We start from the raw sequence: 23,671 nt of genomic DNA on the forward strand, positions 1-23,671 counted from the left end.
ATCTCAATCTCTCCTCTGTCAGGATAAAGCCATTCCCCCTTGTCCTGTCCCTTGTACAAAACCATGGCCCCCACTGTGCACACCTCAGCTGCCCTTCTGTCCCTCACCATGGGGCCCAGGAACCTTCCCCAAGCAAACCTGGGTCTCACCTACCAGAAGGCCAAGGTCCAAATCCACCTACACTTGCTGTATAGCAATACCGTGGCGTCTGCTTGAGATTTATAGGTGCACAATGCACAAAAGAGATGGTTTACACACACAAACACTGAATACCGAGTGACTCCTGGCCAGCTCCCATCAGCTTGTGAGAACCAGCCTGGTGCTCCCAAGGTTGTTATTCAGGGGTTTGCTGAAGTAACGAGCGATCTGTCAGACTTCAGGTGGAAGCACCTGCCTGAGGAGGCCCCAATGCCAACTTCCACTGGCATGGCTTCTGCCCCGGATCCCCACCCCGCCCGTTCACCCCCTCGGGCAGCCCTGTTGAGCGGGCTCGGGCGCAGGCGCGGCAGCTGCCTGGTACCGGCGCATGCGCGGAAGCGCGGGTTGAGCGCCTGTGGCGGGGCAATGTCGGGCCGCGGTCGGCGGAGCCGCGGTCGGGCGAGGCAGCAGCCGGAGCAGCCGCGGGGCGAGGCGGCTGGCGGCTCCCCGAGGTGGTGGCGGTGGGAGCGGGAGTGGGGTCGTCCTCCGAGGCGGGGCGGGAGGGAGGGAGCTTACGGCTGTCTCCGGTGTCCCGCAGGGTGAAGCGGTTCTGCCCGCAGTGCGGGTTCGGTGTGGAGCCCGCGTTCCGCTTCTGCCCGGCCTGCGGCGAGAGGCTGCCCGCGCCGCTGCAGCAGCAGCAGGAAGAGGAGAAGGAGTTGACATTGCCCCCACCGCCGCAGCAGCCGTCCACGAGCCCCGCGGCCTCCCCGAGGGCTGCAGCAGCGCGGCCCCCAGCCCGGCCCGGCTCCCGCTCGCCCCGGAAGCTGCGGCCCGGCCCGGTGGAGCCCCTGCCGGTGGATGTAGTCCTGACGGACCAGGGCGGCCAGCGGTGGAAGCTGGTCCGGCTCTTGGAGCAGGGCGGCTGCGGGCTGATGTACGAAGGTGCTGTGGAGCCGGGGCGGGCGGGGGAGCAGGTCCTGGCTGTCCGCAGGGACCTGCGGCTGCTGCCGTGCTTCACCTTTCTGGGTTTTAGGCTCAAAACTGAACTGCTGCCAGCACTGGTGTATCATGTAGGCACAGGCCAAGGGGGAGTGGCTTTTTAGAGGGGAGACTGAGATGAGCTCTTAGGCAGAAGTTCTTCCCTGTGAGGGTGCTGAGGCACTGGCCCAGGTTGCCCAGAGAAGCTGTGGCTGCCCCATCCCTGGCAGTGTTCAAGGCCAGGTTGGATGGGGCTTGGAGCAACCTGGTCTAGTGGAAGGTGTCCCTGCTTGTGGCGGGGGATTGGAACTGGATGAGCTTTAAGGTCCCTTCCAACCCAAACCAGTCCAGGATTCTGTGAATATCGACCAAATGCCAATTCTGGATTCTCAGCCTGTTTTGGATGCCAAAAGCCAGCTAAATCATTTGGACTGTTTCTCAGCTGCTTAGTGACCACTGATCTTTTCTATCCAGTCTGCTTGTAAACTTCCAAAGGAAAGGTTTCGATCTTATTCTCTGTTATTAACTTGGAAACTGCTCTGGAAGGGTTTTCTCCATTAGTAAGTTTTGCCTGATACTTGGCTTTTTTTTTTTTTTTTTAATTTCTTATGCTTGTTGCATAACAAAGTCTGGGCATCCACTTATGTCTTTGTAAAGGTGTGAGGCTGGAAAAAGAGAAAATATTGTTGCTGTTACAGTGGTTTTATAGAAACAGCTTTTAGGTGATGAGCAGCAGGTAGCCTGTGTATAGCACTTGGTCTAAGAGCAGGAGCAGAGGAGCTACCCCAAGGGCAAGTAGTGGGTGCAAGTCGTTTTGGTGGAGGAAGGCCGCATATTAGTCTTAACATCCATGCAGAGCAGAAGGGACTTTGGCATCTCTTACAGATTTGACAAACTGCAAACTGAGCTGGAGGGAATGCTCAGCAAACGAATCTGGGGGTGCCTTTGAGGTTCTACTAATGATTTGTTCTTTACATGCCATTTTCAAAGCACACCTCTACTGTAGCCATGCTGAGATGTTTCTGTGGCTTAAGCAGAACTGCACTTCCAGCATGTCAGGGTGCTGTGCTTCTGGAGCAAGGTAAGGATTATCTTGTAGGGATCTGGGAAGACCTTGTCACAGAGGATGCTCCTGCAAAGACCAAGTGAAAGAAGTGGAGGATAAGTAGATGCAGCTGCACAGGCTGTGTTTAATGGTGCAGCTGATGCTGCAGTGCCTCTTTGCTGTGCTCTTGTAACCACGTCTGTTCCATCCTTCCACAGCGCAGTCAGCATCTGGAGCCTGTCCTCAAAAGCAAAGATACTCCCTCAAACTTGTGAGTTTTGATCCATTTGGGTAAGGAATAGTGAAGTGCATAGTGTGTTGTGTCCAGGGCCTGGCCTATCTGCCCTGCAAGGCTGAGACGAATGTCCCAGGAACTCAGAAAAGGTGAACACAGAGGCCCCACCTCACTTAGGAGATGGATGTAACTTCCTGAGAGTGTCATGCTTGGATTTCAGTAGAAGTTGGCTCTTCCACTAAAGGTGTGAAGAAAATAGATATGAGGATTAAAACCCCTACAAGCCCTAATTACAGAAGTTTTGCCTCTTTGATCTGCCAGGCTCAGTAACCTCCAAAACTGGATCTGGTGCTGTAAGGTGGAGCTCTCAATTCGCTAATGTCAGACCTACTTTTTTTCCTGTGTGGCAAGTGTGTATGTACCCTGCTGAAGTCTGGGGAAATAGGGAGGTTAGAATTGGTTGGCTGTGCTGAAGTAGTGTGATGCACCAGCACTGAGAGGCTCTGTAAGACCAGAGCATGTTTTCAAATCAAACAGTAATTCTAGTTGGAGTTCTGAGCCAGCTTTCCAGGCACTTGCCAATAACCTGGGCTCTCCAGAAATGTGCTGTTTCCAGTAATGGCTGCTCTGCAGTGGAATCCAATTGATTGATATTCAGTAACTCGCAAACCAGAGCAGAGAGGCTATTTTCTTGTCTGCCGTGGCACCTGGGGTTGCTTGTGTGTGGGAGGACCAGTGCTTACAGCTCTGGGGGGTACCTGGTGCAAAGTCACCGCCCCTTTTGAGACATTTAAGAGGCTGGAGAAAGAACAGTGCTAATGAGAAAAGACAGCCAAGTGCCACAAAACAAGAAACAGTAGGTGTGAAGCTTTACAGAAGGAAACTTACGTCCAGAACAGTCCCAACCACCCTGTTTTGCACCTTTGGCATCTTTTGGTGTTTTGCTTTGTAGCCTTCTGGTGGCTCAGCCCAGCCCTTGCCTGGCGAGGAGTGTACAGTCTGATAAAGCACACAAGAGCAGTTGGCTCCTGGCTTTGGTGGCTCAGATCTGCTCACCAGGCAAGATGCTGAATAAAATACCCTCTGGAACATGGATGTTTGTGTTGTCTGGGGCCTGCTGATCCTCCAGCTACCTCAGCTGGTTGTGGGTAGGGTCTTTGGGGTCAAACCAGCTAGAATATGAAACTGCTGCTTCCTCCTCTGCGTGATGGCATCTGTCCTAAGTTAGTTTGCAGTGTGCTGAATATATATATACGTGTGCATAGGCAAACACATACACATCCTTCCAGTGCCTAAAGGGGCTATAAGAAGGCTAGAGAGGGGCTTTTGACAAGGGCCTGTAGGGACAGGCCAAGGGGGAATGGCTTTAACCTGAGAGAGGGGAGACTGAGATGAGCTCTTAGGCAGAAGTTCTTCCCTGTGAGGGTGCTGAGGCACTGGCACAGGTTGCCCAGAGAAGCTGTGGCTGCCCCATCCCTGGCAGTGTTCAAGGCCAGGTTGGATGGGGCTTGGAGCAACCTGGTCTAGTGGAAGGTGTCCCTGCCCATGGCAGGGGGTTGGAACTGGATGAACTGTAAGGTCCCTTCCAACCCAAACCAGTCTGGGATTCTGTGATACTGACTGTAAACTATATGCATTTCAGTTCACTCAGTGACAGCAGTAGTGAAAGTGCAGTACTTCTTGCTGATTTAAAAAGCTGGATGTAAGATGTCAGCACAAAGCTCAGACACCTAAAGCTACAGACTTTCTTCCTTTCTGGCAACTAGAATAAAATGTTACAGCTCTTTGAGACTTGCTTGTTTACAGAATAACCTCATCTGTGCTGTGGGTAACAAGGTCACCTCTGCTCCTTTTAACACTTTTTTGAGCTTTGGGGCTGAAGCTCACTCTGGATTGCAGCAGGTCTGTGGTGTTGACATGGTTCTAACCCACAGGCAGTTTTAAATGGTAGTGCCTGAAATGTCCAGCGTTGAGACGGCTGCTCCCTTGTTCTGGATCTCAGAGCGTTTGTGGTGGTTGGGTGCAGCATTAGTGACCCAAAAGACTTTGTTGCTGCTCTGGTATTTATTTCTTTGGGGGGGCTTGTTGCTCTCTTTAAAATGAGTAGTGAAGGCCGTGTAGCGATCTTACCCAAGATCTTGCAATCTGTAGCAATCTTGCCCCCTCTTCTAGCAGGGGGGTGTGGCTGTAGTAATGCTCCTTCCTCTTTCCTTTAGGATGTAAAAGGTGGAAGGATCTACAATGAACAGAATTTCTTCCAGCGAGCTGCGAAGGCGGTCACAGGTTGGTGCTTCTTGGAGGGGCGGGGAGGAGGCTGCTTGTAGGAAACTGCCACCCCTTTCTCATCAGTCATGCAGGTCTCTCCAATGGCCAGGCTGGAATGAGCTAACTCACTGTTTGGGTAGTGCCAGAGAGCTGAGAAGTTGAGTTCTGGGAGCCTGCTCTCCCAGGAGCAGGGTACCTGGTCCCTGTGTACCTGGATACTGCAGTATTCACATTTTGAAGCTCTCTTGCCCTATCTTGATCTCGCTGTAGCTGTTCAGCCCTGCAGCCTGACCTGCTTGGTTCCTTCTTTCTTCTGTGCCCCTTCCATGGGCACTTCTCTTGCCTCCTGTCTGGTATTTACTGCATTGACCCAGAAACCTGAGCCACAAAACATGGGCTGGGATGATGGAGGAGTTCACATCAAACCCACACTTCTGGGAGGACTGTAAAAATCTTCTCCAGCCCTCTCTCCTGTCTTTCTCATTTTCCCTTGCTCTATAGCAACCACACACCTTAGCCTGCTCTGGTATTCCTGCATCCTGTGTGTCCCACTCTTGCTCTGCAGCACTGTGCATTGACACACAGATACCCCAGCACATAAGGCTAGCATTTCTGGGACAGAATCACTATGAGAGAGGATCCAGCTGTAGCTGCCCAGGGCAGAGCACCCGTTGGAGAAGGGGCATCCCCAACTGAGCTCCCTTCCTGCTGGATCTGCTGGGCAGCATCTGCTGCACTCTATCCTCTTCTCTCCCATTCTAGTGGAGAAGTGGAGGAAGGGGCACTCTGTGCCGTTGCTGGGAATCCCCAATTGCGTTGGCTTTGGACTGCATGCAGAGAGCTACAGGTGAGCTGACTCTGTGAAGGGCACAGCTGATCCACAACTGCCACCACCTTGCACTTTCCCTCTTCTTGCTGTCTGCTATTCCTCTTCTCATTGTCTCCTGGGCTCCCAACCCTATGCACTGCTCCTATCTCATTGATTAACAAATGGTTTGCCCCATTATCCCATTCCCGTCAGTCCTTGTGTTGCTGGTGAAGTCATTGCTTTTGCTGCTTCCTGCTTCTTTCCCCTTATTCCTGCCTTTTAAGTTTAACCCAAAGGGGAGACTCAGGCTTTATATCTGCAACACTTGATCAACATCTCTCCCCTTTTCAAGAAGTTTTCTGTAATCAAAAGTTTTGGAAATGTTTGCCCAGACCCATTGGAGCTGAAGGGGGCTCTAAACAGGAGGATGGCTTGGCGAGTGGCTGTGGCAGGGTTTCCACATGGGGTGCTGTGTGCTAAACCCTTGTCTTTTGTAGGTTTTTGGTGTTCTCTGACTTAGGGCGAACTCTTCAGTCTGTCCTGAATGATGGCTTGCACCTACTGAGGGAGAAGGCAGCTTTTCAGATTGTAGTCCGGCTGGTATGTAAAGAACCACTGCTTCCTAAGAGACTTTTCCAGACAGTGCTTATAACTTTCTTCTGGATCTCTCAAAGGTGGTGTAAAGCTGACCTGGGGGGTTGGTTGAGATCTCTCAGTAGCATCTCTTGAGCTTGTAGTAAACTTGAGTAGCATCTTTTGGACAATATGTCACCTTGAAGGAATTTGGGATAAGGAGAACGAGAGAAACCTGACAGTTGAACATTAGAGGCTGAGAGACATGGGCCTTTGTTTGCCTCTCTACACAGCTGCAAGAAGCTGGGGAGGCTCCAGTTCAGTGACAGGCAGGGTGCTGAGGGAGTCTGTGTAGCTCTGATATGCTCATCTCTTCTGTTTGCTCCTAGCTGGACTGCCTGGAGTACATCCATGAGAATGAGTATGTGCATGGGGACATCACAGCTGAGAACATCTATTTGAACCCAGCAGACCACATGCAGGTAGGGAGCAGTGCTGTGCAGGTGGGCTTGAGAAACAGGATACCCAGGTTCATGAGGCTGGGCAGTGCAGCCTGTGCAGTGCTCAGGCAGGTGCTGTGGTGCAGGACTGTGGGACTGTGAGCAGAATTCACACTGTGCATACACTCAGATTTGTACTTCTTGATGTCTTCTAGGTGACCCTCGCAGGCTATTGCTTTGCCTTCCGTTACTGCCCAGGAGGGAAGCATGTGGCTCAGCGTGAGGGCAGCAGGACCCCTCATGAGGGCACTATAGAGTTCATCAGTGTGGACAGCCACAAGGGTACAGGTGAGTTGGTTTCTCTTCTGAGCTCAGCTCTAGAGCTGTTGCTGTGGCAGTGCTGGCTGGAGCTGGGGCTCCCTGCTTGCATTTCTGTTACTCCTGCTTTCCAGGCATTCACATGCACCTGGAACCAAGCTCCTGTTTGGGCTATTTACTCTTGCCTCTCTCTTGGCTGCTGCACTGGGACTTGGCAGGTCACTCAGTGACTGCAGCAAGAGGTGCAGGGATGTACCTGTTCCATCTGGAGCCTTGGCTACTGCAGGCGTGCGAGGAATAAAAAACAGGGCAGCTTTGTGCTGGCTTAGCAGGAATCTGATTCAATCCAGGTTGGATCCCTGCCCAAAACAGATTTGCAGCAGGCTCTGCTCTGACCTTGAAGCAAGGAGAACTGGGAAGGCATTTAAATTAGCCAGTTCCTCTCCTGGCTGGGATGTGACTGTTCTCTCCCAGTGTCCAGACTGGGCAAATCTTCCTCCAGAGGCTGAGAGGTAACTGTGAGTTAGCAGCATTCCAGAAGTATTGATAGCCCAGAGCACATCTTAACAAAGCTCTTGCATTTCTTCTGCTCTTTAGTCTTGTGCCCCTTCAGGAAGCTGCCTGTGCTACAGAGGGGGCATGTCAAATACAGACTTACAGGGTTGTGCAGAAGGTGCTGGTGTCCTTTGGAGGAGAGGCAGTAGCCTGGGTCTCCCAAACTCTGTTGTGAATCTTTCTTTCTTCCCATCAGGACCATCTCGCCGAAGTGACTTGGAATCTCTGGGCTACTGTCTTCTGAAATGGCTCTGTGGCTTCTTGCCTTGGTCTGATGAGCTGGACAAAGCAGAAACTGTGATGGAGAAGAAGGAAAAGTAGGAGAAATCATCTCATCTACCCTTGCTACTTTCTTGCTCAGCAGAAAGCAGGGAGGGAAGTTTTGTGTTTGAAGAGAAATCACTTGGGCACAGGACACTTACAGGGCTGTGGGTAACTCCCACTGTAAAAGCTGAGCCTGGCCAAAGGGTGTTTGATGAACCCTGTTTTCTGCTCCATTCAGAATGTGGCCATCTGAATTCAGCCTTGTTTCTTTTCTGTCCCTGTTGCCCAAGACAGGCTGCTCAGGTGCCTGCTCCATTGCTCCTCATCTGACAGCTCTCTGCACTGATCATTCCAGGTACAGAGAGGATGTGAAATGCCTTCTTCGGCTGTGCTTCAGGCAGAGATCCATTCCAGGTACAGGCTTGCTCTTTGTGACAGTGGGACTTGGGGAAGGAGGATTGAGGGTACCTGAAGCTAGAGCCTTCTCTCTGCTGGGCTGCTTGTCCAGCGTGGCTGCCACTGGCAGTGGTGACCAAGCACTGCACAGACTGACAAGCTCCTGTGGACAAATCCCTTGTTTTTACAGCAAAACAAGGAGGACTGCTACCTATTATCTGTATCCATGAGCCTTGCTGGAGAGGCACATATTGCCAGCTCTGTAGAGACAGCTGGGCTACTACTGTGCTGCTCCATGCAGTGATGCTGTTGGCCTTGCAGATGCCCTACAGAGCTACCTGCAGCAAGTAACGGCGCTGGAGTACGAGACAAAGCCTGACTATGAGGCCCTGCGGCAGCTCTTTAAGAAGCCACTAGAAAAGATGAAAGGTTCAGCTTATGACTCAGTGGATATCAAAATGGTGCCCTGAGTAAGTGCCATGGTTTGGATGGTAACAGCATGGAGCACTTGCCCCCCCTGCACTGCTGTGAGCACAGCAGCAGCTTGGTGCTGCTGCTCTGCTCCATGTGCCCCAGAGTGCCTGGGGAGGTGAGGATGGAGCAGGCTGTAAGATCTCTTTCCTGATGTGTGGAGGGAGCACTGGCCCTTCACCATTCCCAGTAAAGAGCCCAGCCCAGTGCTAAAAGTCAGGCTTAGCCTATGTCACAGCATGTTTCCTCCATTTCTTTCTGGACATACTTGTCCTTGGAGGAATCCAGCCAGGATTAACCAAGCAGGTTCAACAGTCTGCAGGGGTGTGGAGGTGGTAACAAAATGCAGATTGATGCACTCTGGTCCTTTTAAAATTTCTGTCTTTAAAGAACCAAGGCTCTGGGCTGTAGCTTTTGCTTTTCCTTTTCAGAAAGCAGCTTTAGCTCTGGTTTTATTGTGGCATTAAGTGGTAGCTCTAGTCACAGGTGCTCTGTTCTGTCCAGGAGACACCTCCAAGACTGAGGCTTTGACAGAGATGGGACTCATTTTAGCCTCAGCAAGGCCACTAGATTAAGCACCAAGCCCCAACACAAAGAGCTAGCTCCTCATCATCTCAGTTACTCTTCTGGGAAGGAATTGAACTGATGAATGTTTGTATTTTGTTCTTTTCAGATCAAGAGAAATGGCACAGGAAAAGTGTTGAAAGCTTTCTGCAGCATGAGGCCTTTCTCACAGCTATTTAACCTTTACCCACCTATTTTAGAACAGTTTTAATGTGAGCCAATGCTAAATTTTGAGCTGCTGTTGTAAGAAGTTAATGTGAAGATGCCCCTGTGTGGTAGGTCGAAATGTGATGTAGTAGCCACAAGGAGAAGGGCAAAGCCTGGCACAGAAAACTAAATCAGGGACTTCTTTTTTATTTTAACTAGAGTGACAGTACATAGTTTTGTAATAAACTTTGTGGCCAAGCACCCAGAGCTGCTCTGTGTTGGTTATGTGGCATGTTCAAGGCCTTTCTGGGGCTGCTGTAGAGTTGTGAGGGTGGTTTCAGCTGGCTGTTCCCCCAGCTGCTCATGCAAGATATTAATTCCAAGAACTAGACCCTGACCTCAACTCCCCCCCATCCCATGTTCTCACAGCCCTGGGGCAGTGTGACACAACTCACTGAAGTAAGACATGGAGCCACCTGTATTAAAAAAGTTTTTTATAAGAAAAATCACTACACTGTGTGTATCTGAACTGCTGCCAACTGCCACAGTAACTTCTAACCAGAGGAAAAGGCAGTCCAGTTCAGTGTTCAGTTCAGTGATGTCCCCTGCACGTCTTGTACCTTGGTATTTCAATGGTGTTTGTCAAGAGAAGATGTTCTCCTCGTGTTCACAGGCTGAAGGAGATGTAGCCCAGGCTTGCTGGGCTGAGGTCAGTGGAGGTGGCCAGCACAGATTTTATCATTGGCAAGAGAAGCAGATGCTGCCCTTGCAGCTTAGGTGCCAATAGGAAGGCCTAAATTAGGGCTTTCAGTAAGAGACTGACTGCCCTTCCTGCATTGCTGCCTGGGTCTAGTGTTCAAGTGAGTTGTGCTTTCCTTGAGGACATGTTAATGGAAACAGCAAGGAAGACTGTGCAAGACACAAAGTGAAGTGGAGGCAGCAGCTGGAGGAAGCAGTTCAACCACATTTCCAGCAGAGACAACAGTTCACAGAGATCACGTTACTGGAGCACTCGGCAGTGAAGCATTAAGGCACAAAAGAAGGATTTCTTTTAGGGTAGGAAAACATGGCAGCTAGAGCCAGAGGCAATGGAGTTAAAAATCATCTGAGAGGTAGGTAAAAAAAGAAGCTCAGACCTGCAGTGAGCCTTCATTTACCTCGACTGTATCCATAAAAACCTTGTATCAGTGCAGCAAATGGTATATACATAGAAGAGGGAAGCACCAGCTAAATGAGACAGTACCTGGCCAGAAGGAAAAGGCAGCACATCCTCAAAAAGGTCTTTCAAGTGGAAGAATTCAAACATAGTGTTCCAGCAATTAACTTGAGAACCGAAGTAAATTCTTTTCATTTATGGTACCAGGCCTCACAGCGAAGCAAGGGACACAACAAGTTCGTTCCTATCACCAAGGAGTAACTGGTGAGCTATGACAGAAGTGAGCTATAACATTTCCTATGTGGAGAAGGATCTTATTTTGCAGAGGATCAGACAACAGGGAATACTTTAAAAAGGCAGCTATCAAGGAAGGAAGTGGCCTAGAAGTGAGCTACAGGTTACAAAAGAGACATAAGCAAAGTTGAGGGGAAGGGCCGTTTTTGGAGGTACTGATAATTATTCACTATCATCCCTGTATGGCTACAACAGAAACACTGATTCCAGAAATCTTAGAAAAGTAAAGAGCATGAGGAAATCAGAGGCTGAGGAAGCCCAAGTTGACCCTTTCTTCACTGTGTTCTGCCACGTTTTTCCTCTTGACTTGCCTTCTGTCACACTTGCCTGCGTCAGGCCTAGCACAGGCTGACTGTAAACATGGTTCCAGGTAGTGAGGCAGGTATGGCTCCTTGCTCCTGGCACTGCCAGCAGATAGTGCTGAGGTAGGTTTCAGAGGTACTCCAAGGCTGCCTTCTAAAGAAGACATAGGACTGGCACTGTTGACAGAAGAGTAGCCTGAGCTCCCTTCCAGGTTAGGATTTCTTGGGGTGAGATATGCTGAAAGGCTGTGAGTGTCATCCAGTAGCTTTGCCTCCCCCAGGGGCACTGTGTGCCCACCCCACTCCACAGTTAGGTTGTCCTCATCACTGGAGTCCTGACAGCAGTGCTCTGCAGGATCCATGTAAACCACTGTCATGTCCAGGATCCCACTGGGACTTGTCACTGTGGGGTGGTGAAAGAAAAGAATTAGTTTTGATTTGGGCAACACCAAGCAGGCATTCAAGCAGAAAACAATCAACCGAGATTGGAAATCTAATCTCTACCTACACATGGGAGGGTAGAGCACTAAATTCACCCTCATTTTATGGAATTGTTTTGGTTGGAAGAGACCTTAAAGCTCATCCAGTGCTAATGCCCTGCCATGGGGAGGAACACCTTCCAATAGACCAGGTTGCTCCAAGTGCTGTCCAACCTGGTCTTGAACACTGCCAGGGATGGGGCAGCCACAGCGTCTCTGGGTAACCTGTGCCAGGGCCTCACCACCCTCAGAGGGAAGAACTTCCTAGTGCTATATCTCAATCTCCTGTTCCATGTTAAAGCCATTCCCCCTTGTCTTATCACTAGCTGCCCTTGTGAAAAGCCCCTTTCCAGTTAAAACAGAATCTTTTCTCCCCCTCAGACTGTTTGGATAGGTAGCAAGAGCTGTTTAGAAAATGAACAGCCAGTCGTAAAGTCAGCAAGATTGATAACACAGCATATCTAACAGTGGGACATCAATCACATTTGGTCCACTATCAGCAGGACCTGCAAACAGGCTCACTTTGAAATGCTGAGTAACTACAGACGCTTCATCACGCTCTGAAGCAGTCTAGAGAAAGAGAACAATATACCGCTAAAATAGTTCAACAGTTATAACTACAGGGGAAGGGGGAGAGTTTTTCCAACTGGTCTTCAGCTGAAAGTTCAGGCTTCTGTTGCCTGAGAAACAGTTTTAAGCAAAGATGAAAAGACAGTTTTAATTCTCATCTGCTTTTATAAAAGAGAACAAACCCCTCACCATCTCCATCTCTCTCGCCTTCACTTTCCTGATCACCTTCATAACCAGAGCAGGAATCTAAACTCCAGTCTAGGAAGTTATCTAGAAGACTTTCCTCCTGGGTGGATAGCTCTGCTGTGGGCGTAGTCACAAAGCTGCCTCTGTCATCCTGAATGCTGTCTTCCCTCCTCCTGTAGCAAGGAAATCCACAAGTCACACATTAAAAGCCAAGTCTTCTCTTCTGTCTCTTTTCACAGGTATGATAAGGTAATTACAGAAAGATTTATCATATTTAAGAATGAAGCCTCAGGATACCAGAGGAGGAAAAGCTCATGCTGATCTTCAGCAACATTTACAGTGAGGAGTTATACTGGCCTTTTTGTTCTCTTGCCAGAGGGAGAGCTTAGGAAAGTCTGAATTTCCACCACATTTGTATGCAAGGGATTGGGCTCCGGATCCTCCTGTTTCACACCCAGCACTGAACAGAGCTGGCTGTAACTCATCATCTAAAAAATCAAAGAGCCAGTAAGAATTAGACCATGAGATTCCCATGAAGAATAAATAGCCAGGAGGAGGCTATTTTTTTTCCAAGAGAAATCTATCCCAGTGAGTTCTTCCTACATGTACTCAAACAGAACAGTTAATGTCCCACAGATAAAGTTTAAAGCTACCACTTTAGATATCCTCTCCAAAAGTCTGAAGTTAGAACCCACTTCCCATTATTTGCAGCTTATCACATCCTGCTGTATGGTAGCTTTGCTGTGGGTATCAGACATCAGCAAAGACAGATCAAGAGTTCACCAACCTTCTCCTTGCCTATCTCTTCATAACGCTCATCCTCAAATCGTTGTTTCACTGCCGTTAAGGACACCTGCCTATAATCCTTTGGAACATCATCGTGGAAGCTGGAAAGAAAGATTAAAGCCCCAATCTTAGAATGGATTATATGAAGCAATTTTAACAGACCCTGCTAATTTAAGTTCTCTCAGCTCTCTCTGTCCATCTCAGCTCTGTGCTAAGGAAGTTGGTGTTTCAGCAGAGCTACTAAGCAGCTAGATAGGACACTTGGTTTCTAAGCATATGAGAATCTAATTCATTTTCTGTTCCTGAGGATAAACAAAATATTCGCCTTGTACTCTTGTAAAAGGAGCTATTTCTGCTCCTGGAACTCCTTCTGAAGCTCCCCAATAAGCCAGTTTCAGTCTTCTGAAAATAGAGCTGTTTGGCAAGCTGAAACCCGTGAAGCCTTGAGGAGCATAAAATCTTCTGTAACCCAGAGCCACTACCAAATGGGAGAAATAGAAGAGCTGTCCCTGAACTGGCCCCTGTTTCCCCTTTGTGCCTTGTGTCAGGGGAAACAAGGCAGTTTGCCAAAGCCACCTCTGCCACTGGGAAGGGCTGACCCTATTGGTGCAGTATGTCTGCGAGAGCTGGAATCCAAGTACAAATGTGCCCTTCCAAAAGAGTTCTAAAACTATTACCACTTTTGGTAGAGGCTTAGGACACAGGGCAGCAGGTCTTCAAGGGAGAAACCGGTGCACTCAGACAGCTGGCTGGTCCAGGGGCGTGCTGGGAAGAGAACACATTACAATTGCACAGAGCTTAGCAGTTCTGTAATCAGAGACATGTTTTTAAGGGATAAAGATCATGATCTTTACAATCTTATCCCTGTACATAGTTCATAATTAGCTTCAAGGGTAGGTTTACCTGCCAAACTGAAGTTATACCTAAGTATAGAAATCTTAAATCTCATTTAAACACAATGCTTGCATAGTCTGACACTTGTTCATTATAGCTATTAAGAGGTAAACCAGACTAAACTCAGCTCTTCATTCTGAAGTCTTATACCTGGTCTCCTCTTCTCCCCCAGCCAAGTGATTGGGACATATTGTCTAAAGACTAAGCAACCCCCAAAACCCTAAAGGCTTCCTAAAGAGACAAAGCAGGCTGACATCCCATGCTGAGCTTCACTTAAGGCTAGGTTTGTTACCTTGCCTGTGTAGGATCTTAGACAGCAGCAGCGCTGCAGCTGCCACCCGAGCTGGAGAATACACACAAAGGCTTGTGTTTAAGAGTGACAGTTCGCAAATGAAGCTGTAAAGGTGAAGAGTTCTTCTCTCCAGTGAAACTATGTTTGACAATACTTCTTTGTAGTCCACAATGGTAGGTATCTAATGCAGAGAGGAGAACAGAGGTTGGGAATATAAGACAAGCACTGAGTATTTAGAACAGTTGTTTCTAGGAGATGCTGTTCCCATTACATGAGGATTTTTTGTTTGTTTTTCTAACTGCTACACTGACACTGAAACATTCTCCAGCAAAAGAATAAATGGCTTAAGTTTTAAACTCTACAGAAAGGCAGAGGGTTTTGTATCTGCATGCTCTGAAATACATATGGTCTCCACAGTTGATAGAGAACACTCCCATACAACCAGCCTCTTAGATAATGAGGATTAATTGCAATAGTCTGACTTCACCAGCAGCCCAAGGGGTGAAATACTCCATCCACTTTCCAAACTCACCCTTATCTTTCCTTCTAGGGCAGAAATGATCTCGCCCATCATTCGGACCAAGTCTTCGTATTTGTAGGTGTTGTCTGTGAGCCACACAGCTTCCCGGATTGTCAGGATCTCTTTGCTGATGAAACTGCAGTAGAAACAGCCCCAGAAGAAAGTGAATGTGTGCACCTGTGCACTGATGTTTTTGTGGCAGATAAATGCACCCAAGATGACCAAAGAGTTAAACAACTTTGTAAGGTACTTTCCCAGGAAAGAAAGAACAGCAGCTCTTAATTTATTTCACCTTTAAGCTGGAACCACCTACTACAATGTTCCAATGTTCATTTATGAAGCATTCCCTAGGTTAAGATGCAAGATATTAAGGAAACTAACACAGAAGAATAATTTGACACTACAACGTGGTTCATCTCAACATAACAGACTAAACTATGCAACATCGCTGCTGCAGTTGTTCCTTATGAGTAACCCACTCATGCTAATGTGGCATGAAAAACTTCAGTTGCTGACTGCATGCATTTAGATGATATTTTTAAACATGAAAAACTCCACCACTGTGGAGTTTTTAATATTTAAAAACATGTTCAAGGAGTTACATTGTGCCTCATTTGCAGTGATTGTGTTTGTATGTGAACATAGCTCAAGCAGCAGTCAATGTAGAAGACAGACAAAGATTCTTTCCAGCACTATTATTAGCAGGGGAGAGGAAACTTGAGCTGCAGAAATGAATGTGAATGATCACAATAAGCACCTCTGTTGACCAGTCAGAACCCTACCGTGTGCAAATGACCATGCAGGCTATTCCCAAAAGCTGGAGTCGAGCCCGAGGTACAGGTCTCAGCTTCAAGTAACGATCCACACATCCCACTGTCATGTGAAGGCATAGGCTAGAGAAGTCTTTCATGGTAGCCACTTCCACCAGCCAGTCAATCAGGATGTACCTAGACAGGAAAGAGACATAATCTGCACAGTTAGAAGCCATTCAAAGCGTGCTGAACAACCTCCCCATTCCTCATGACCAAGTCCCTTCTCCACTCCAAAGTTCCAAGCCAGAAAATTGCACCAAAAGAATTATCAGAAAAATGACATGCTGCACTGAGATAAGGATTTAAAACCAGAGGCCTGTTAGACTCTGAAGGTCAACAGGCTTAAGGTGTCTGTGAAATGGAATTAGAAACTGTCCCATAATAGGTGCTTGCACAAGGAAAATGTAGGGCACATCAGCTGGGAGGCTAAATGCCACTTAAGATAACTAGAGAGTAATTATAACTCCAACAAGCCAAACAGTGCCTCCAGTTCTTGGTTAGTACTGACAAATGCAAGGACTTAAGAGTCCAGAAAAAACTCTCACACCCTCACTTCTGCTCTTCATCAGGGCTTGAAATAACGGCTCTGGTACTTCCTCTGTGAAATGCCATGTGTTTCTCTGATTGTACACAATGCATCACAGAAGAGCAAAGCAAAAAACTTCTATCTTCCCACAGATGTTGTTGTAGATTTGTTTCCCTCTGCAGACATAGAGGGAAATAGGCAATGGATTCTGCTGTGTGGCCTGACTCCTGGATCTGAGTTTTTACCTCATTGTTTCATTCATTCCTTTCTGCACAGTGAAGATACTTTGCTTGCTGATAGGAAGAGAAGCTTGAAAGATTTGAGACACCATTTCACTGGAAGATTTTGCTTCTAATCCTAGTTGGTTTCCATTACCACAAGCTTTGGCTAAAGCTATCTGTAGGAGAGAAAACACGAAAGAAAGTTTGTTGTTTCATTTTTATCAAATGCAAACTAAGGCAAGATAGGATCCTGTAATTTTCCTGCTGAAATTATAAAGCAAACATGACAAACTACTTGGATCATTAGATCTTAAGTTTGGCTTCAACTTGAACACACATTATTTGGGGCAGGCTTTTAAGTGCCTCAAAAGATGTGTCTTTACTCAGATTGTACCAGAGGCCAGCTGCATTTTCCAAAAGACTGGGACCCACAGAGTAAATAAACACAGAGACACTACTCAGCAATTTTGACCCTGCTTCTAAAGGGAGGAGTCAAAATCTACAGTAGCCACATAGAAAGACCAAATAAAGTCTGTTTTCCTGGGAAAAGTCAGTCTTACCTGTGCTTCCCAGCAGCCCTTCACTGCAAAATCTCTTAGCTTCCTGAGACTTTGGAGGTATCTGCCAGGATCTGACATCTACAGAGAGGAATGCAAACAGATTTTAAACCCCATCACCTCCACACAATGAACAAGACTGTAGTACTAATATCCAGAGAAAAATCACTTCCTGTGAGTTCAAGGATTAGTTCACAAACAGCCTGTTTCTCAACACGATGACAAGGCTGTTTTTAAGGACCTGGCTGCAATTCTTGTCCAAGGTCTCACAGGAATGAGACAGATCACTCGGGATTCCAACAGGAGAGCTTTGGCAGATTTATTGCTGATCATGCAAGCAGCCTCCCCACTCCTGTTCCCCAGTGAGTCATATCATCACTAGCCAGCAGAGTCAGTAATAAAGGATCTCTGCTTGCATCTTGGCTACAACTGCTCGTAGACCCACTTTAAACACTAAGGCAGACACAAAGCTCATTTAAGATACTTCTTGGTGCTCTCTTTGTTTATGAAGGAGGTAAGTTCTGAGGAACAGCAATTTCCTTCTGTGTACACTCATTGCACATAACAGATCTAGAAGCTACAATGAAGAAGCTGTTTTGGGAAAAAAATATACTACTTACAGCAGCCTTCTGATTGCTTTCCCAAAGGAGGTAGGAGCTGTTTAAACAACCCTGCTTGGAAGATTCTTCAAACATTTCGAGAGATTCTTTTCTTTTTTCTTCATCCTAAGAACAAAAGGCACAATGATCCAGATGCCAGGTCTCAATACTCCAGAACCCACTGAAAGCTACAGAGTAGAACCAACCAGTTACAAGTCCCCTTCACACTATGAAGGATGAGCTCCCACATCCACTCGGTGCTGCCATTGGCAGTTCCAGGCTCAGGAAGCCTGCAGTGGTTTCCCTCAGCAAGACAAAAACTTTTTGGCTCGTTTGCCACTGAAGAACTGGGGTTTTTTGGATATGCATTATGACTGGAAGTCTTCCTTTCAGACCAGAGCACACTGCAAGCCCATGAGCAAACCAAAATTAATTTCACTGTTTGTAGAATCCAATAAACTAAGTTGATGGTGTTCCTTTAAAAACTCAACAAATTAAACTCATGAGAGCAGAATTTCCTAACCTACTTGAGAAATATAAGAGCATTTGTTTTTAAATCAAGGTAGGCAGCATTAGCACCACCAAAAAAAGGTACCTGAGCACATCAGACCAGAAACACTGCTCACCTCAAAGAGACTCAAGATCTTGGCCAAGCAGTGGAGAATAGAGCCTTTTTCAGCCTGAAGAAAGCAATTGAGATAAAGTATTGTTAAAGACAAAGAACAGTGGCAATTTTTGCTAGCAATTCCAGAGTACAATATTAGTTGCCTTTCCATCATTCCTCCCCTTTCCTTTCCCCAATGTTTGTTACCTATGAGAACTTACTGTTTCTCTCAGGAGACACAGTACAGGCCTCTGGCACTCATGATATACCACCAAGTGTGGTTTGGCAATAAATTCATTAAAATGATTGATCCACAGTCATTTAAGCAACAAGAGCATAGGAGCAACTTGGGGAAACAAAATACATTTTCTGAAATAACCACATGCAGCTTCTAGCCTACATTAAAGTCAAAGGCAGAAAGAAATCTTACTTTCTCCAACTGACACACTGCTTTGAGACTCTCATAGACCACAGCTTTACAACAGCTTCCACTCAGGGACCAGGGAGGACGGATGAAAAGCCAGATAAATGGAGCTGCAGACACATTCAGACGCTCTGCCAGGCTGAAGAAATGGGATGCCTTTAATCCGTTCACTTCTGCACGGCCCTCATCAGAGATGGACACTGAACAAAACCAGCCAGAAATCATTTAGAGTTTATTCACAATGCCTGCTTAGGGTTTAGTCAGGCCAAGTCAGACAATAGGATAGAATTAGGTAAAGATTGATTAGCATCTTCCTTTTAGAGCCTTAAAAATCATGCAGATGGCAAGAAAAATCTCCCTGCAATCAGTCTTTAGGAACAGAAAACCCTAAGTTGGGGAGGGAGGTGGTTCTGCAAATATCAGCAGCCAAAGCAATGTTAATTCCTGTCAGTGCACAAACTGGTACAAAAGCCACTTGCCTTGCAGGTGCCCTCTGCAAGGAGTAAGCCTCTCCTCTTACATTTATCACATGAGGTAAGTAGCCAAGTCTGATCAGTTTATAAAGAAGAATTTCTAAACATGAAATCACAAGCTATGCATTGACTTCTTTAGAAGAGATATGCACTATACTATCACTTAACACCTGGCAGTTTAGTGGCCAGTACTAAAGCTGCACTGAAGAGGTTTCACAGTGAGACCCAAGCGCCCACTGAACACAGCAGACTGGCCCTCCACTTCACTGCTGTAGAATTGCATACAAAACCACGAGTGTTTGAGATACAGGAGAAATAGCTTTGTAAGCAGCCAGTAAAAGTGCCAGTTTTATGATGAGACAGTCTCATCTGTACCTACAAATAGGTCTGTAGCTCATCTACATTTCCTTCTGTTGTGCCATCTTCCCCAAAAACCCAAGTACAAGCTTCCACACTTACAGCCTTCATTGTACAGGTACGCTATGCCCAGCTTCACAGCAGCTTCAAAGTTACCCCTTTCAGCAGCCCTGAATGGGGAATAAAGAAGATACTTGAGGTTGACATCAGGAGGTGCCTCCAAGCCCACATTCTCAAACAAGTTACTTCAGTGGAGGACAGGATGTCATTTGATGATCAGCAACCACAAGCACATGTACTGTTCACTACAGAAGTTACACCCAAGTTACTCTGAGGCTTTTCTTGCTTCAATCCTTTTGTATGCCCACATCCAGGATAATTCAGCAATTCACAGGAATGGTTTCTCATTCCCATGCAACACCCGAAACAACAGAATGCAGTAATATATTTTGGTTCCTGTACCCTCAAGGACATGCATCAAGCCCTTGAATGCCTCCCTTGCAAACTGATGTGCACAGTTTTCTTCTGTGAAGCAGTCTTCTTCAGAAGGAACATAATATATACATAGTCTGAAGCAAGACAACTATCATGACATTTAAACTGAGAGATGCCCCTTCAAATGTGGTGGATAGAGACATTCTCAATCCTTTTTAAGCACGTTCATCATCCTTTCAAACCTCACTCATTTTAATACTGGAATGTACCCATTTTTCAATACAGTTCACAATGTGAGCAAGAAGTGCACAAACCAACTTAGACTCAGAAATACGGTTGTGCTCTTCAGCCTCTGATGTCACTTGCACATTCATATGAACACACCAGTAGCAGGTTTTAGTTAATGTGCTATCTTCCCTTAAATATTAGTGCCCTTAAAGAGAAATAACTTTGGTATATGTAATGGGCTCTGCTCCAGTTAGAGACAGCAGTTATAAGCTGCAATTTTGACATGAAATCAACAATCCTCCATCACGCTGAGCAAAGACTTCTACAAAAAAGGAAGGTCAGATCCTCCACTGATAGTGAGGACTCACTGGAATTGTGTATCTACCTTTAAAAAACAGCCTCTTCTATGAGGTCAGACAAATTTGATTCTTAAAGCTTACCTTTCAAACATCTTCAGATTGCTTGGAGAAGGCCACATTTCTTGGAAACTTGCACATGCCCAAACACTAGCATGATTATCCACAAGGTATTTAAGATGTGAATGCACCTGCAAGGGGGAGTGTAAATAAGAATTACTAAAATAAAAGGACCAGCAGAAAAACAGTTCTTTGCAATTTGATTTCAGATAGGTATCAAATTAGTTACAAGCTACAACCTCATGCAATGCTCCAGGCTTGAGGAAGAGCAGCTGGAAAACTGCCCATGGAAAAGGACCTGGGGTGCTGATTGATGGAGCTGAACATGAGCGAGCTTGTGCCCCAGGCAGTCAAGAAGCCAACAGCACCCTGGCCTGTATCAGCACCATTGTGGCAGCAGGATCAGGGCACTGACTGTCACCGTGTACTGGGTGAGGCTGCACCTCTAATCCTGTGTTCAGTCCTGGGCCCTCCACTACAAGAGAGACATTGAGGTGCTGGAGCGGGTCCAGAGAAGGGCAATGGAGCTGGTGAAGGGTTTGGAGAACAAGTGTGATGAGGAATGGCTGAGGGAACTGGGAGGGTTTAGTCTGGAGATGAGAAGGCTCAGGGAGGACCTTATTGGCCTCTACGAGTACCTGAAAGGAAGATGGAGCCAGGAGGTGGCTGGTCCCTTCTCCCAAGCAACAAAGGGTAGAACAAGAGGAAACAGCCTCATGCTGTGTCACAGGAGGTTTAGACTGGATATTACGAACAATTCCTTCCCCAAAGGGTGGTTAGACATTGGAACAGGCTGCCCAGGGCATTGGTGGAATCACCATCCCTGGAAGTGTTTACAAACTGTGTAGATGAGGCCCTTAGTGACACGATTTAGTGACGGCCTTGGCAGTGCTGGGGAATGGTTGGACTTGATGATCTTAAAGGTCTTTTCTGACCCAGCTGATTCCATGATTCTAATCATAACTTGTTACCTGCCTAATCCCCAGTAAGGCTAAGCCAAACCAGTTTGTTCAGCCACAGCCATCTAGTAGAACAATTCCCATAGGAAATTTACATAGAGCCATTTACAAATGCTAATCTTCTTCAACTGAGTCCTGAAAAATAAAACTGCTACTGGGGTAGCAAAAACCTAATTACTGCACATATGATGCTTTTGTTCTCCTCAGGTTTACTCTGACATGAGAAGCCAGCCTTTACCCTGTGTAGTCCTGGCTCCTAAAGGCAGAGACCAGCCATGGTGCAGGACAGAGGGGAAGCAGTAGTGGACTCACAGCTCTGACTGAGAGGATGTCCTTAGCAGGAAGGCCTTTCAGAACGTGGAACAGGACATCCTCAGGCAGGCTTAACAATGTCAGGACTCGAGGCCGCTTTCTTACCCTTCGCTTCGAAGGGAAAGAAAAACACCTGGAACATCTACAGTGAATCACTAGAAAACAAAACCAGGAGACACCTCTGTTAGTGATGGAACAGTACATGGAGAAAATACACTACAGAGCACACACATACCTAAATACTTGTTTACTTCAGTACCTATTTACTGCAGCACAGGACACTTCTTCAAACATATTAATCACACTTTAGCATGGGTCATGTAATGCTGTAAGACTGAGCCACAGAGCAGCAAGTGACTCCTTCAGTTTAGCTAATTAAGCTGAGAGGCTCAGAAGGGACGGCTCATGCTTGGGTTCTCTTCATCAAAAACCCCTTCATGCCCATTTGACTGCGTTCAGTTAACCTGTCACTACTGCAACTTCATTTACCTACTCGAAGCCCCAACTTTTCTTTCTCAGTTGATAGCAGTCACAAACTGCAGAGCCCACAGACAATTTATTCAAAGCAGAATTGCTGCATCAGACTCAATTACTTAATAGTGGGATTTCAGTTTGTAAAGGAGAGGTCAGCTGGGTTGTCAGCAGGCTCCTTAACAGGAGCCTGCAGATTCCTAAAGGGTCCATGAGCCGTAGTCACCACTGAGTTAATACATGTTTTCCTGTTCCTACGTGCTATTAATGTCCTTGGCACATCAGGTTTAATGAAATGAACCACCAGCCTGACACAAAATAGCACCCAGTATTTCACAAGCAGCATGTTACCAGTTACCTGTCTTTGATTAAAAAGCTATCCCCATGAAAATACAAGCTTTTAGATGTGTGCAAGGCAGAACACTGCTGTCCTCCACATCCACTTCCACTTTCTGGAGCAAACTTCAGCACCACTATTGCTATGGAAAAGGAACAGACTTCCACACTGGTATGCCAGCTATACCAATATAAACATCCAAATAACTGGGGGACACAGGGTACTTGGGCAATTCAGGGATGAGAAAACTTAGTTTCAAAGGCCAGGAAGTCGCACAGGGAAATTCTCAAGTTGCTGCTTCCCCAAACCAGAGTGGTTGGGGCTGGAAGAGCCCTGCGGAGCTCACCCATCTGCGGCCAGGTTTGGAAACCTGCAGATTCCACAACGGCTCTGGGCAACTTGCACCATCCTGAGCCTAAAACCTGCTTTTTCCTGTGTTTAAATGGGCTTCCCGCCTATTCATTTGCGCCCAACAGCCGAGATCCATCTTACCAGCAGCTCCAACGCAACCTGCATTCCTCAATACCCACTTTCGGAGCTGGAAGCGCTAAAGCGCTTTCCACTAGGTACTGCCGCGGCTCCTCCAACGAGGGTGAGGGAAAAGCGCGGCCTCACCAACACCCCGGCGAGGCGACAGAGCCCTGAGTAGCGCGACCCGGGTTGACCGGAGCCCCCTGGCCCCTTCCCCCCCGCCAATTCCCCCTTTCCCGCCGCCGCTGTTTGAATTTCGGCGCGCTGCCGCCACAGCCGCCGGTCCCGCCGCCGCCGGCCTCTCAGCTCGCCCAGGAGCCGCAACGAAGCCCGCGAAATGCCCACTCCCCCGAGGCGCAGCCCTCCCGCTCCTGCCGCCTTCAGAGCGAGCCCAGAGAGGTGTGAGGGAGCCGCGGAGCGGCCGGCGTTCCTCAGAGCTGTAGAGGATGGAGGGAGAAGGAGGAAGCAGCATCCCGAAGCCGGCGGGCCGGCCCGCACTCACCGCCCGCCTTCATCACGGTGCTCCCCCAGGCACCGAGCAGACTTCGCAGCCGCCGCGCCCAGACCGGCTCCGACTGAGGGGCGCCGCGGGGGGGCGGGGCAGAACCGGCCGCCGCGGGGCGGGGCTTCCAGAGAGGCCACGCCCCCACCCTCCGACCACGCCCTCCATTTGCCGCTCAGCGAGGTACAAGGAAGGCTCGCGGGGTGGCCCCGCCCAGGCCACGCCCCCCGAGGCCGCCTCCAGCTCGCGATTGGCTCTCCTCTGCTGAGCGACGCCTACCGGCAGCGCGCA

The 23,671-nt window shown here is 47.8% G+C and overlaps 2 protein-coding genes across 5 annotated transcripts; one reads left to right on the top strand and one right to left on the bottom strand.

Moving 5' to 3' along the window:
• Positions 1 to 553: 553 nt before the first annotated feature.
• VRK3 (VRK serine/threonine kinase 3) lies at positions 554 to 9,438 on the top strand. 4 transcript variants are annotated; one of them, XR_013956786.1, is made up of 12 exons: positions 554 to 650; positions 737 to 1,080; positions 2,380 to 2,432; positions 4,613 to 4,679; positions 5,424 to 5,508; positions 5,967 to 6,069; positions 6,432 to 6,524; positions 6,698 to 6,830; positions 7,552 to 7,672; positions 7,975 to 8,033; positions 8,206 to 8,485; positions 9,160 to 9,438. XR_013956786.1 is itself a non-coding variant. In XM_080617396.1 (12 exons), the coding sequence occupies exons 1-11, from the start codon at positions 565 to 567 to the stop codon at positions 8,483 to 8,485; spliced, it is 1,293 nt and encodes a 430-aa protein (XP_080473522.1). In that variant the 5' UTR covers positions 554 to 564; the 3' UTR covers positions 9,160 to 9,438. The 4 variants fall into 4 exon arrangements, 1 of the variants encoding a protein (XP_080473522.1); XM_080617396.1 differs by having other exon boundaries at positions 8,337 to 8,485; XR_013956787.1 differs by lacking the exon at positions 9,160 to 9,438 and having other exon boundaries at positions 7,910 to 8,033; positions 8,337 to 8,427.
• Positions 9,439 to 10,888: 1,450 nt separating this feature from the next.
• CCNF (cyclin F) lies at positions 10,889 to 23,393 on the bottom strand (the record flags this gene model as incomplete). The annotated part of the gene is made up of 18 exons (XM_080618156.1): positions 10,889 to 11,352; positions 12,188 to 12,357; positions 12,542 to 12,672; positions 12,972 to 13,071; positions 13,648 to 13,735; positions 14,157 to 14,337; positions 14,689 to 14,812; positions 15,459 to 15,623; positions 16,260 to 16,411; positions 16,796 to 16,873; positions 17,413 to 17,517; positions 18,018 to 18,071; positions 18,426 to 18,619; positions 19,352 to 19,419; positions 20,353 to 20,459; positions 21,600 to 21,754; positions 22,938 to 23,315; positions 23,381 to 23,393. The coding sequence occupies 18 exons, from the start codon at positions 23,391 to 23,393 to the stop codon at positions 10,889 to 10,891; spliced, it is 2,727 nt and encodes a 908-aa protein (XP_080474282.1).
• Between the last annotated feature and the right edge of the window lie 278 nt (positions 23,394 to 23,671).

This window comes from Psittacula echo (genome assembly GCF_963264785.1).
Source record: "Psittacula echo genome assembly, chromosome: 5".
Lineage (NCBI taxonomy): Eukaryota > Metazoa > Chordata > Aves > Psittaciformes > Psittacidae > Psittacula > Psittacula echo.